Source organism: Rhinolophus sinicus, linkage group LG02 (assembly GCF_036562045.2).
Source record: "Rhinolophus sinicus isolate RSC01 linkage group LG02, ASM3656204v1, whole genome shotgun sequence".
In the NCBI taxonomy this organism is placed as follows: Eukaryota; Metazoa; Chordata; class Mammalia; order Chiroptera; family Rhinolophidae; genus Rhinolophus; species Rhinolophus sinicus.
Genome location: NC_133752.1, coordinates 74,029,343 through 74,044,188, shown reverse-complemented (window position 1 = coordinate 74,044,188; position 14,846 = coordinate 74,029,343). Strand labels below are relative to the sequence as shown.

The window sequence follows — 14,846 nt, the reverse complement described above, 5'->3', positions numbered from 1 at the left end:
GTCTAAGAGCCAACAGTGGAATGACTTTCCAAGTGTCCAATCACTGACTGTCTCCAGGCAACTATTGGGTAACCGGCTTTTTTAAATCAGTCTTTAAAAAAACACCTCTTTGCTTCCTGTCAGGGCAGCAACAGAGTCTATTTTCGCTGCCACTGCAGCCAAGTGCCAATCAGGCAATTATAGCTGGGCACAGGCTCACTGAGAAATCTCTCAGGCAGGGTGTAATATGGCAATGGGGCCGGAACAGGGAGCAGTGGGAATAAACCCAGCAGGAGTGGGACAATGACTAAGACCCAGTCTTTGGCCACAAGAGCTCTGGGCTTTATCAAAGGAGGCAGATCCTACACAATCACACATTAGTTACAGTGAAATTCTAACAGAGGCAGATGTTAAGGTGTGCACAGAGAAGGATTAGGGAGGAATCAGGGAGTCTGCCTCACAGGCAGTTATATTTAAGTTCTGTCTTGAAAGGATCTGTCCCTAGAGAAATGGAGAGGGGGCATTCCAGGGTATCCCCGCCTTGACGGCCATTCTCCCCTTTCGCTTGAGGAATAGAACGCAGACTGTTACCTGGGGACACCCAGCCACCCCTGCAATCAGGAGTGGCCATGTTACTGAAGTTCTGGGAACTAAAATGGAACCTGAAGTATCAGGAAGAATTTTCTAGAAAGAATTTTATAAGGGAGGGATGCACTCACTGTTCATTTTCCATTCCTCCATCCTGCTTCCTGAAAAGGTGATGTCATGATGAATTCCTAGCAGCCATGTCGGATCATGAGAAAGGGGGTCTACAGATGGTGAGTTCAAGTGTTGAAAGAAACCTAAGTCACAGACCTCCAGAGATTACAAATTATAGGCTCCCAAACGGCATGTGACTTTATGAGTTTACAAATCCCCTTCTTTTAGAAGAATTTGGGAGAAAGTTCCCAAATCAGAGGACATCTGTGGATCACCACCCAAAGTCTCACACAAAATTTCTCTACTCACTCATTGAAAAGGAGGCAGGTTTCCTGTAACCTCTCCTTAGCTCAGAATGGAGTACAGCCTCTACAGCCCCTATTTTGTATAAGAATTTCAACTCCAGAGTCCAGGCTCAAACATAAACCCCAAGTCCTCTCTGCCATTTCTCCTAGAAGAATTTTTCATTTATTGGTGACTTAGTCCTAAGAGATGCAGACATGTATCACGCAAACCCTACTCTGAGTGGCCAGCAAGCACATTCTAGAACTTCTGACTCAGCTCCCTTCCCCACACAGCCCCCCACCCCCTCCCACACACACACACACACCTGGAGAACTTCAAAAGCATTTCCGGTTTTTTCAAAGCATAATCACAGTAAGTGTGCTTTGTGCGCACACACAAGCCCTTGTCTCAGTATATTAACATCAATCTAACTCCCCTACTCAGCACCCTTCAATGGTCCTAGCTTAAATATTACTTCCACTCTGAGTCCTTGCCTGCCTAAAGTATTAATACTTTTCTCTTAAGTCCCCCTCCTCCCCCATTCTTTGTCTTCACAGCACTTACCCCAACTTGTAAACATGTTGGGGAAGGATGCATTTAAGCTCTCTCTCTCTGTCCACCCAACTACATTGTGAGTTTCATGTGGGCAGAAATTATGTTTCTTTTGTTCACCATCTAACCCTGGTTCTTAGCACCATGCCTGGCACATTGTTGGAGCTTAGTACACACTATTTAAGAAATGAATTTTAAAATTTGTTTAAAAATACTTTCATACATTAAATGCTTATTTCCACCATAATGCTTCTATTTTAGTGTTTACACTGAAGTGAGCTTACAAACGAGTGACAGACAGCCAAGCATCCTACAAAATTATTTTCATACTTTAAACCATTTGACTAAGCCTATCGTAGCTCTCATTCAGTTACTCATTAGAATAAAATAACTACGTGAATATCATTTTTTTAAAAATGTTTCTTAGGGGAGGAAAAAAGAGCTGTGTACTCATCACAATAAATGTAATTTTAATTCCTTACTTAGTGTACCCACGTGGTAAAATATAAGGCTGAGGATTTTTTATAACAGTATTAGGTCATCTAAATACAAAAAGCCACAAGCCCTTCTGCCCTTGATCTTTATTCAAAAAGAAAAAAAACGAAAGAAAGCAAAGGTTCATTCTTCCATGGCCTCCTAATGAGCTGTTCAGGGATAGACGGGTGGGTACAGCCCTAACTTCTAAGGTTGACCAAAGGCCAATACAATAGCTGTACCTGAGTAGCTATCAGAGGTAGAATGCAGAACAGTGGAAACATGGACCTCTCTCAGCCTAACCAATATTTTAAGGCCCCAGCACAGATATAAGGATACAGTTTTGCTGACAGTATAAATTTAATGGGCAAAGGTGTCAGCCAAAATATTCCTTAGGTACATGTTATGTGACTATATCACCTCATTTTTTCCCCTCATGCCAAAGAAAATTCCCTGAGATATGATCGCCATCCCATCAGGGTTGGCTGCATGAGGACATCTCTTTGGGAGTGTTGTTTTCAATCCTGGAAACATGGAATTTTACCACAGCGGAACTGAACTCCATGACATCATTCTTCCTTGCAGAGAGAGATACAACATCTCATGTACAGGCAGAAGTCTTTCCGACACTCTGTGGTTCTCTCCCTCTTTTTTTAAAAAGGCTACTTTTTTCCTGGATCATTTAGGAACCCTCTAGTTTAGGCTATTTTTATATTCCTCAATCATTTAAAAACAAAGTTCTATTATCTTTTCCTCTCCTCGTGTAATTGCACTGTAGTTTCCCCACCTTAATCTCCCACCCAAAAAAGATCATGTCTGATACATTTCTTTTGCTTTAAATGTAAACACATACGCACATTCTTAGGAACAGAGGAGGGGAAATATGATAAAATTGTAAGGTACATTTGTCTAACTCACAGAACAGTGAACTGGGCTTACAAAGAAAACGTAGTTCCAATGAGAGTAGTTTAGTCAGAAATCAACCAGCGTTAAGTGATTCAGTCCTCAACCATGAAAATAAAGGCCAAAATGATTAGGGCGAGACTGGAATGTTGGTAATAGGGATGCTGATTATACGCCAAGATTCCCAGGAGTCACAGAGTTGCTTTGTTCAGACACTTCAGTTCTTCAGGATGGGACCTGGGGACCTGCAGGAGAGGCTGCCAATCTTCTCTCTTGGAAGGACCTGCCCCTTGGCTGAATTCAACAACAAAACTGTTCCCAGGTGAGATCTCGTCCAGATGAGAGAACTCTCAAATAAAGGTGAAGGGGCTGTGGTAAAGGCCTCTGACAGATGTGCCAACAGAGGTTGAGCACATCAGCACTGAGAAGAGATATACCTTCACACCCATATTTGGAGAACAAAACAGACCACACAGGTATTAGATCTTTACTCAAACTCTCTGGGGAATGTAAAATATAGAATAATGCACCTTCTCCATTAGAAAATGTTAAAAGCACACATGGACTATGCATTTGTTCATCCCCATATGGAATAGGCTTATAACAAGAGAACCATGGTCCCTAATATCATAGCCATAAACATTCTAGAATATCTGTCCTCTTAAGAAATTATATGATAATGAATCAACAAGCTTTAAAAAAATTACAAACTAATGACTTACCTACTGGCCATTTGCCCTAATAAAACTTCAGTGGGGTGACTGGGGGCCATGGCAGTATCAGGAAACCGAAACCACTCTAGCAGGCCTGAGCTGCAGACAACCCCAGTGCCCAGTTCTGCCTGAGCTGCATGGGTCTGACAATAGCCAACAAAGGTGAGGAGCCTCATTCTTCTTGCCTGAGGGCCTGGGCAGTACCACCTATTTGGTTTCCTGCCCCCCACCCAATGCAACACCAAGGTGGTCTGTCCAAGTAAGGACAGCCCCTCAGTCCTGCAGCTAAAAAAGACAAACTATGGGAAATAGTCTAGGAAACCACAGCTCCTGAAATCCACATCCTGCCTCCACATACGGCGTGGTAGGTGGGGGGCAACTCTGTACAGTCACAGGACCAGAAAGGTCATTTCTTACAGGAATTTTTATACGTGGTGCTAAATATGGGAAGCAACATAAAGGATCAGATAGCAAGGGATGCAAAGTCAAATGGCCTGGATTCAAATCCTGATTCTAAGTAATTACTGACTAGATAACCCTGGACAGTCTCCTAACTCCTAGAAACCCCAATTTCCTCAACTATAAATTTTGGATGTCTGGATGCATATATTCATAGAAGTTAAGAAATGCTTTGGGGCATCCGGATGCTTTGGGGCTGCCGGATGTCTCAGTTGGTTAGAGCACGAGCTCTTAACAACAGGGTTACCAGTTGGATTCCCACATGGGCCAATGAGGTACACCCTCCACAATCAGATTGAAGACAACGAACTGCTGCTGAGCTACCTAATGGCTCAGTTGATTAGAGCGCGAGCTCTTAACAACAAGGTTGCCTGTTCAATTCCCACATGGAATTGTGGACCATGCCTCCCGAAACTAGATTGAAAATGGCAACTGGACTTGGAGGTGGGCTGCGCCCTCCACAATTACATTGAAGGACAACAACTTGACTTGGAGCTGATGGGCCCTGGAAAAACACACTGTTCCCCAATATTCCCCAATAAAAAATAAAAAAATAAAAAAAACAGAAAGAAAGGATGCTTTGAATTAAAGTCCCAGTTCTGCCACTTACTTGTAACTTTGGGCAAGATACTTAGAGCCTCAGTTTTTTCACCTGTAGATGGGGATAATAATAATACTTAATGCATACATAGACGTTTTAGCCCAGTGCCCAGCACATAGTAAGCACTCAATAAATTTATCAGCTTTTATCCTCATGAGCATCAACTTCATTACCATCACTATGATCTTGTTACACATAACTATGATATTTTTAAGTTCCAGAATGGTCCAAAGCAAAAAGAGAAGGCCAGGCCAATTTCCAGGAGCTGCCTGGTCCCACCTAGCACCGACTTACCACCCACAGAATCACAGCCAGATGTGTGCATCATGGCTCCATTGTCATCCATCAGCAAAGAGCAGGGGGCTGAGAGATGCAGTTGTGGGAACACATGCCCCACACTACCCCTTCCTGGTGGCCAGAGCTCAGTCTGTCCATTTAGAGCTCACTTGATGGAAAGGTGGTTTCCAGGGAGATGAAGGGCCAAGAAGTGCCAGCTCCATCTCCCATTCCACTTTCCCTTTCCCCAAATCTGTGGGACCTCACTGTTCTCCCACCATGTGACAGCACTGTGTCATAGCAGCCCTTGTATACAAACAAGCCAGACTATTTAAATGTCATTGTAAGAAAGATGCTGCCTAATCTAATTTACATATCTATTCAGACCATTACTCCTTTCTTGATTGAGCCAGAAAAAGGTTTTCTTCCTCTTTGTGGCTCTCCAAGCAGAGCTGGAGAACCATATGCAAAGTTAAATTTCTGTTGTAGTAAAAGATGTGAGTCATGAAGTCCCTACAGAGATGAAGAATTAGAAAGACGATATACCTTATGGCATGCGTTCACTCATCATTACATCGCAAATGTCATGTGTTGCAGGCCACTAAATGCTAGATTCTCTCAAAGGCTACTCATAAATTCTCCCAACTGCCAAACAATACAACATCTTTTCATCTTGGAGAGCTAAGGTACCCTCAGTTCTTTTAATCTTCAAAATCAGGTCCCAGTTGAATAAGAAAACAATTGTATGTGGGCAGGGGGAAATGACCCAAAATGATGAACTGATCCCTTCCAGCACTAGTTCCCACTCATGTGAAATATGGATTAGGTCACAAATAAGATTATATTCATCACCAAACCCCATGGGCATGCTATGATTAAAGTTAAAGGAGTCCAGAAACTTCTCAAGTAGAAGAACTAAGGCTGAGTTGGGTTGAAATTTCCAACCCCTCCCTAAAAACTTGGCAACCTGTTTCAAATCACAACTGAAAAGAAACCAAGTTGAAGGGACATCTGTTTCTCCAGAAAGTGTTTGGCATTGCAGAGAAGAGCTACAGATTAGAATAGATAAATATTGTTGTGGGCAGGAGCGGGGAATCAAGAAAATTAGAATCATTTACCTGCTCACAAACTCTTGTAATTCAATGAATACCATCAGGGAAAAAAGGAAAAGACAAAAGGGAACAAAGAAAGGAAGAGAGGAAGGAGGAAGGGAAATAAATGAGAGAATTATTCTTTTTCCTAGCAGGAGCTGGCACTTCAGTGAACAAAACATTGCTACATTCAAGGTAAGTATTCAGACAGCCACTTTGTAGATATAATGATTTAATACTGGATTATCTGCAAGCGGAGAAGCAGTGAACATTCTACTTGGAGTTGGTAAAAAAGGCTATGCATTAAACTTAAATATTGAGGCATCATTTTCTAAGCCTTAATGGACTACTACCAGGTCATTTTATGAGTAGATATTATAGGTTTTCCTCTGATCCCTAAATCTTGTAATGCAAGTTAGAGTAACATATAGTATCTATTTAACTTCTGGTCCAGGTATCTGGAGTTAATAAGGTAAAGATAACAGAATGAGATCAGTAGGTAATTGAATTATATTATTTATGCTAGAAACTTAGGCTTCTGAAATTTTTCTTTCAAAATCCGCCCTGGTTATTATTAACAACACCAACAGCAGCAGTAATAGTAGTATTAACAATGAGAGTAATGGTGATGGTAACAGCACTAGTAATGTAATAATAAAAATAGCCATAGTAATATTAACGGTCACAATACTAACCATTAGACTGTACTTCCTAAATTGTAGGTCCTATTATAAGCATTTTAAATAGAGCGTTAACTTATTTCATCCTCACAGCACTCCTATGAGGTCGGTAAGCTATTATTAGTACTCCTGTTTTAACAGATACTTTCAACAATATCTCTTTGTTATTTTTGTTGTTGTAAACAGCTAGAGCTAGCTTTCAAAGAAAATATTTAGAACTAAAAGGAGAGGAAACGCAGCCTTGGGCAGCCTGTCCAAGGTCACACAGCTAGAAGGCAATAGAACCAGGATTCAAAGCCAGGTTGCCCAACCCCAAAGTCTGACCTAACCACTGTACTGTATTTTACTGCCCCTTTGCTTAGGAAGGCCTTCTAGATAAGGAATGTGGAAGGAAGTCAGTCAGGCCTATGCCTGCTGGTAGCCAGAGTTAATACTTGAAGTTTGCTGTTTCCTTTGGGACGCTCCCCAAAACCCACATTAAGACATGCAGCCTGTTCCTACAGCTATAAAAAAGTCACTGAGAGTGTTACAGAACTGTTCCCACATGGTTTCTGACCTCCATTAGGGCTTTCACCTTTGCCAGCTAAGACAGAAGCTGGGGGGGGGGGTGAGGGGGGGGGGTGAGGGTGAGGTGCAAGCAAGGTTCCCAGGCCACCATTTCCTGCCCAGTGACACAGCCCTCAAATAGCCAAAGCTGCAGGCCGAGAAATTCCTCACTAACAAGTTATCTCCAGGAGCTTGTTCCTTAAGTTTTCTCACCAAGCAGAGACTCAAGGAAGACTAAGGACTGAGGAGGACAGACAAACGGCAAAGTTTGTTTATTAACCTGCTAAGCCCAAGGGAACATTTTTCTGAAAGGGTGAAATTCTTGACTACTAAAAAGGGGAGGGGGGGGAAGCCTGTGGGAAATTTAATCACCAACTGAACAAAACTGAAAAACAAAGCCCTGCCAATGAGGATGTTGCTGAAGACAATGGGGCCCCCAAAAGGAGGTGCAACTGTCTCGAGATAACAATACCCCCGGGAATGCAGCTCATACTAAGTACTACATTATTGCTGTATTGGCCCAGGAATCTTTGTTCACCCGGCAACTGCACGCAAAACCATCTGTTACTGCTTCTGGGTTCCCCCGGTTTGCAGACAGGGCATTTACATTTCAAGAGGAACCTCGGAGAAGGAAGGGGGGGGGGGGTCTCTATCTCTCCCTGGAGCAAATACCCTTTTATACAGCCTGGGAGGGGAAGCTCTCCTTTCCGTGAAACCGAACTCCTCAATTGAAAGGAGATAGGCTGCTTCAATAATGCACACGCAGAGCAGAGCCCACGGCCGCTTAGTCATAAAGCCATGCATGCCCCATTCGGGTTTTCATATTCTCAAGTTGGTGTGCACAGTAAAGTATTACGAATAACACCAAACTGTCTGCAGGGCCTAAATCGGGGACTCTCTTTTCTTAAGGAAGACCCTCTTTCTTTTAAACCTGGAACCAGGACAAAAGCTGCTATTCTGGACTGTATAATAATTAGCTTGAAATATACTACCACTTCAAAACAGACGGTGATCTTCTGGGCTGAAGGAGATGTTTTAGATCTTGATCTCAGTGGAGACTAAAGAAGTATATACATATGTCAAAATCATGGAGGTGTGCACTTCAGATCTGTGCACCTTCCTGTATGCAACTTAAACCACAATATATTTTTTAAAGCAGAGTGTGTCAGTGCTACTCACAATGAAGGAAACTGAAAATAAACCACTAGCCTTCAAGAATTGTGAAGAGTGCTCTGCTTTCATCTCTCCCCTTACCACCATCCACATCGAAAATCTCGCCTGAGAATTTTAAAGTTCAAGAACATGAAAAACACAGCTCTCCAAGTCTCAACTAAGCCAGAGACTACAAATGTCTCCTGGGTGTCCTGTGAGCCCAAGTATGCAGTAAAGAGAGAGTACCTGTCACACCCCAAGGCACATATCAAAAATAAAAAGCCAAGGTCTTTTTCTCATCTGATCATGAGCTATCAATTGTGAGAGACATAACAGGTTTTTAGCAAGAGAGCCTGGAGTTTATTCTTCTGTTTCTTTAACCCTATTTTTAAATATACGTTTCTAAACTCTGCCTAACACTGGTGCTCACGTGAAGCAGGTTAACCCTGTAAGGTGCAGGCCTCTGCTGGAGCATTAAAGCAACATTAAGTGAGCGTGGTTTCCGCAAGCAGCTCAGCAGGTTTAAATCTGTTCCACTGTAGCTGTTACCCCAGCCACATCTTGAGATCTGCGGTGCCACAGGGGGATGTCACTAAGTGACAGTCTGATTACTAACAGGCTTCACCATTGCTGGGTCATGACTTAGCGGTACATTTCTTCTTTTGAACTATCAGCCAAGGAGGGCTGCCTGGCACTGAGGAAAAGAGGGTCAAATTCGCCTTCCACTAAGCCTCAAGAAAGGCCGCCCAGAGAAACAGCCTCGTTACACGGATCATAGCGGGGCACCTTTCCCCCCTCGCGCCCTTCAAGCGTCCCGACCCCCCTAGACACGTCATTTCGGGAGCACAGGGCCACCAAGCTGCAGCTACAGATAGACATCGAGAATCAGGATCACCCCTGAGAGCGCTTCCAGGACTGAGCCGAGAGCTCCAGTGATTTCCCTGGCCTGCCACCGAGTCATTTAAGAAGTGAAATATGCCAACGGGGCCGGGTACCCGGCACCTGGGAGCCTGCCCCGCCGCCTCTGGAGTGGAGTGGGGGCTCCCAGTGGCTGGGCAATGTCTCTGCGGATGGCACGCTCGCAGGTGGGTCTTGCAGACTCCCCGGCCCTGTGCGCTGTGCCAACCTCACACCTGACACGGTGCCAGGAACACAGCCAGAGGCTCTGGTGGGTATGCGCTTCCGTGGAGACACTGCCAACTCCGCTCCGGAAGGGCAGGGAGGGGGCCAAGAGGCGGAAGGTAGGAGAGGGAAGCAGGACCCCCAAAATGCGGTGTCCACAAGGACTCTGGGGGCTCGCGCTTCCTGAGCCTTTGCGGCGCTTCTGCTCGCACTGCGCTTCCCTTGGCAGCGCCTGGAAGCGGCGGGAGCTGAGATTTGCGCGGCTGGCAGTTAGGAGGGATGGAGGCGCAGGAGAATGCTTCCTGCCCCCCACACGCACAGCTACACTGCAGTGTTCACCGTTCGCACCCACCCTCACTCGAGACTCCAGTGCCAAAGCGCCAGGAGATCGCAGCTTGCCCGAGGCCCTGGCGGGTAACCCGGAGCAGCTGGCAAAAATAAAAAATAAAAACCCACACACAAAAAAAACAAAAACGGGGAGGGGTGGCGAGGCTGGACCTGTCGTCCGTGTGTGGTGGTGAGGAGGCCGGGAGGGGGGAGGGCTTAGTGGCTCCCGGAGCCCCTGCCAGACCGCCCGCCAGCCGTGGGCACCTACCTCGATCCACTTCTGCGCCTCGGAGAAGGCGGGCTCCGGGGGCGGCTCGGGCTGCAGGGGCTGAAGAGCTTCCAGACCGAGAGCGGGACAAGCCATTTGCGAATCCCCGCGTCCACTCGTGTGCTGGGCCGCCGGGATGAGGACGGCCGCCGTTGCCGCCGGAGCGCGCTCCCCGCCCCTTCCCGCCCGCCCGCTCTCCCGCCCCTGCCTGCCCCTCCCCCGCCGGCGCAGGTCCCGGCGGAGAGCCGGGCTTGCTGCTGGAGGACGCCGCGGCAGCTGTTCCCAGCACCGCCCGGGCTCGGCCTCGCTGTGAATCCCGCGCGGGAGCGAGCGCGGAGGCTCCGGGAGCTCCCTCTCCTCCCCACCTTCTCTGGCCGCTCCGCCCCCACCGGGGTGGTGGGGGGGCGGTGGGAGAAAGTGTCAGCTACCGACTAAAAATAACTAAGAGTGAGCGCTGGGTGTCTCCCTCCCTGCCCACAACGGGACCAGAGAGGGCCTCGGCCAGCTGCCCCGCACGTCTCGGCGCGGAGCTGCTTGCGGAGGGGCGCGTAGGTTGGGCTGCACCTGGGAGACGCGCGCCGAATTGGGCGCACAAGTCCCTGGGGAGCCGGCGCTGCCGCAGCGAGACAGGAGGTCGCGCGGTTAGTGGCCGGGCCGCACCTGCTGTCCCTCCAGCTGCAGAAGTGGCAATAGGGGCAGCCCTCTGACCTGGCACCAGGGAGTGTTCAGTCACCTGATCTTTTTGTAAGAAAAAAAGAAACACCCTTAAAAACCTTTTTCTCCCCAGGCAAGCTACCTGTGTCCCAGTCTGTTAATTAATTCAACCCATATTTATTGCGTACCTGCTATGTATGTGTCAGACACTGAGGTAGTTGCTGAGGACCCAGAGATGAAAAAAGAAACGAAAAAAGGAAACAACTCTTAAGTCCTAGCCTTCAAAATAATTACATTGGCGGGGGTGGTGGGTGGGGGGGAGGAGCAGGCGATAAGCATGTTAAACAAAAAAAGGTAATTGTGGAGAGTGATCTATATTAAGAAGATGCGAGTAGAAGAGAAGATAAACTATGATCTGGAAAGGGAATGTTGGATAACTTCCAATACCTTCCCACCCTCCACCTGGGGGACTAACCTGTGTGTCCAGGTTCCATTAATGGGAGAGAGGCAGGAGGTCAGGCAAGTGGAAGAGAGGGTTGTGGGGTATTTATGCTGCCCCTTACTGCAAAATTCAGGGGATTGGCTGCACCACTCTGCTAAAGGCTGCATGCAAATCTGTCTAGGGCCTCTTGGCTTCCCTGAAGGTTCCCTGTTTCCTCTTGTCACACCCCACTTCCCCAGGCCTGGTGGTGGTAAAGGCTTCCTCATCCCATTCTGGTTTCCCCACCCTGCCCATTTCCTCTTAATGGTCTCTTAATAAACTCTTTTCAGCCACCCCTATTTGAGCATAACTTCTGTGTTGCATGACAGCCCAACTGATGATCAAGGAAGGTTTTTCTGACAAGATGACAGTGATGAAGTGACATGAATGGGAGAGATGTTAGCCATGCAACAACCTGGGGAAATATTTCCAGATGGGTGCAACGACCTTCAGGTAGGAATGAGCTTGGTGGGGGTCAAGGAACCCACAAAAGGCCAGTATGACTGGAGTGTGTGAGGAAAGAACCAGGTGGGAATGATAACATGGGAGAGGCATGCCAGGTTTCCAGGAAAAGGGGAGGGGGTGAATGCCAGACCACAGTGAGGATTTGTTGCATGGGCATCCGCTGGTGAGCCCAGCCCTGGGTACATAACAGCTCAATACTCTTAGCTAACTTAAAACAAATGGATTCACGTTTTCAACCGGCTGCTGGCAAGAGGGGTAGAACAGGGCAGGAAGTCCGTGGGTGCCTTAGCAGCTAAGTCTCTATTCCCTGTTCAGAGTCCAAGTTTAGCCTTTGTCCGATTCTGCTGCTTTAATGGGGGATGGAACAAAAAGCAGGCCTGAAATTCCACCATTACCGGCTTTGGAGTCAGACAGCCCTCAGTTTATTTACTTTTAAAACACTTATATGGCACTTGCTTAGTGCCAGGCACTATTTAAGTGCATTACAAATAATTGACTAACTCATTCCGTATTCCAACCCTGTAAGATAGACTGTTATCATCCCTATGAGGAAACCAGGAGACAGAGGGGGTGTCACGCAGCTGGTGAGCAGTGAAGCCCAGATTCAAGCCCAGACAGCCTGGCGCCAGATCTGCTCCTAACCACACACCAAGCTGCTTTGCCAGTCCCAGTCCAGACTCTGCTACTTACAATTTGTGCCTCAGTTTCCTCATCTCAAATGAAGTCGAAATGACAATATTTCAACAGAATCATTGTGATGAGCAAACAGGATTTCGGAATGTGAAAGGATGAAAGCTGGGCTTGGCAAATAGTGCCCAGTACAGGACAACTGAACATCCCTTCTATCCTGCCTTCCAAAAAGGAAAGGACAGAGAAGTTACAAAGAAGACAAGAGGAGGGAAAGGGCTAATAAAATATAGTCAGAAGATGATCTTGTCTTCATGAAGAAACATGGCAGAGTAAATAATTTACAAAATAATGCCAGCATACTACCGTGTTTCCCCGAAAATAAGACCTAGCCGGACCATCAGCTATAATGCGTCTTTTGGAGCAAAAATTAATATAAGACCCAGTCTTATTTTACTATAAGACCGGGTCTTTAATATAATATAATACCGGGTCATAATATAATATAATATAATATAATATAATATAATATAATATAATATAATATAATATAATATAATATAATAATATAATACCTGGTCTTATATAATGTAAGACTGGGTCTTATATTAATGTTTGCTCTAAAAAACGCATTAGAGCTGATTGTCCGGCTAGGTCTTATTTTCAGGGAAACACCATAGCACAAGATGCCACACTAACACAGGTTCCACTGCACAGAGTAACTAGGAGGGGAAGCCAGGTGACCTAAATGACATATCTAAATCCATTTGAAAATGAGTATTAAGATTAAATCTATGATATCTCTACAATATCTGCTATCAAAATTGGCATTCAACCTAAAACACTTTTGTCTTTCAGTGGAAATATTTATGTCTTTTAAGGTTTATAATCACAAAGTAATATCTGCTTTTTCTGAATCTATTACCAATAACAAAGTCATGTATGTTACCAAAGACCCAAAGACTTACAACCATAGTAGAATTCAACCCTAATGCCATTATCAATATTTTTTTACGTATCATTGTTTAGGCACCTACTATATGTAAGAGATTGTACTAGCATCAGAAGAATCCACAAAGGGACACAGACTTTTCCCTTTAGGATCTAATAATTTTGTTCATGGAATAACATTTTCATTTCTGTATAATGTTTTAAAATATAAATATAATATATGTCTGTTGGGGAAAATTTGAAAAATATAATAGAGAAACCCCATAATTCAAAGGTCATCACTATTTGAGGAGTATGAAATAACATTTTGATTGAAAAAAAATAACCACAAGGCAAGGTATTCTATGATAAATGTCAAATGGGAGATAGAGTGTATTCAAAGAGCATGGGTTTTCGTTGTTGTTTTTTTTGGTAATAGATTTATTGAGATATTATGTACATACCATATAATCCACTCATTTAAAATGTACCATTCAATGTTTTTTCATGTATTCACAGAGTTGTGCAACCATTGGCACAATTAATTTGGAAGATTTTCATCTCTCCAAAAAGAAATCCCATACATTTTAGTAGTCACCCCCAAACTCCCACACCTCCGAGCTCTGGCAACCACTAATCAACTTTCTGTCTCTACACATTTGTCTAGTCTGGGTATTTCATATAGACAGAATCATGCAACATTTGGTCCTTTGTGTGTGGCTTCTTTCACCTAGCACAATGTTTTCAAAGTTCATCCATGTAGCAAGCATGTATCGGTACTTCGTTCCTTTCTATGGACCAATATGCCATTGTTGGGCTATACCACATTTTGTATATTCATTCATCAGTTGGTAGACATTCAGGCTGTTTCCACTTTTTAGTTATTATAAACAATGCTGCTGTAAACATTTGCATACACGTTTTTGTGGATATATGTTTTCATTTCTCTCGGGAATATGCCAAACGGTTAAACATAGAGTTATCATATGACCCATATGTCATATGATAACTCTATGTTTAACCTTTTGATAAACTACCAGAATGTTTTCTAAAGTGGCTGCTCCATTTTACAATCCCACCTGCCATGTATAAGGGTTTCAATTTCTCCACATTGCTGCTAACACTTGTTTTTGTCCAACATTTTTTATAGCTATCCTAGTGACATCTCATTGTGGTTTTAATTTGCATTTATCTGATCACTAATGATGTTGATTGAGCATTTTTCATGTACATATTGGCCATTTGTACATATTCTTGGGAGAAATGTCTGTTCAGATCCTTTGTCCATTTTTGAATTGAGTCATTTCTCTTTTTATCATTGAGTTACAAAAGTTCTTTATATATTCTAGATAGGAGTCCCTTATCAAATATATGATTTGCAAGTATGTTCTCCCATTCTGTGTGTTGACTTCACACTTTCTTGGTGCTGTCCTTTGAAGCACAAAAGTTTTTAATTTTGATGAAGTCTAATGTATCTATTTTTTGTTGTTGCTTATGCTTTTGGTGTCATATCTAAGAAAGCATTACCTAATCCAAGGTCACAAAGATTTAAGCCTGTATTT

General features: G+C 44.4%; 1 protein-coding gene across 10 annotated transcripts in view; it reads right to left on the bottom strand.

Annotated features, from left to right (window-relative positions):
* Positions 1-10,552, bottom strand: part of LIMCH1 (LIM and calponin homology domains 1) — a 348,524-nt gene extending 337,972 nt beyond the window's left edge. For 5 of the 10 annotated variants that reach the window (XM_074324613.1, XM_074324607.1, XM_074324610.1 and 2 more), the window contains exon 1: positions 10,128-10,321. In XM_074324613.1, coding sequence (XP_074180714.1) covers positions 10,128-10,223 — 96 coding nt within the window. In that variant the 5' untranslated portion in view covers positions 10,224-10,321. Of the gene's footprint in view, positions 1-10,127 lie in introns of all 10 variants that reach the window. The other 5 variants (XM_074324614.1, XM_074324615.1, XM_074324616.1 and 2 more) reach the window with 4 other exon arrangements.
* Positions 10,553-14,846: the final 4,294 nt, after the last annotated feature.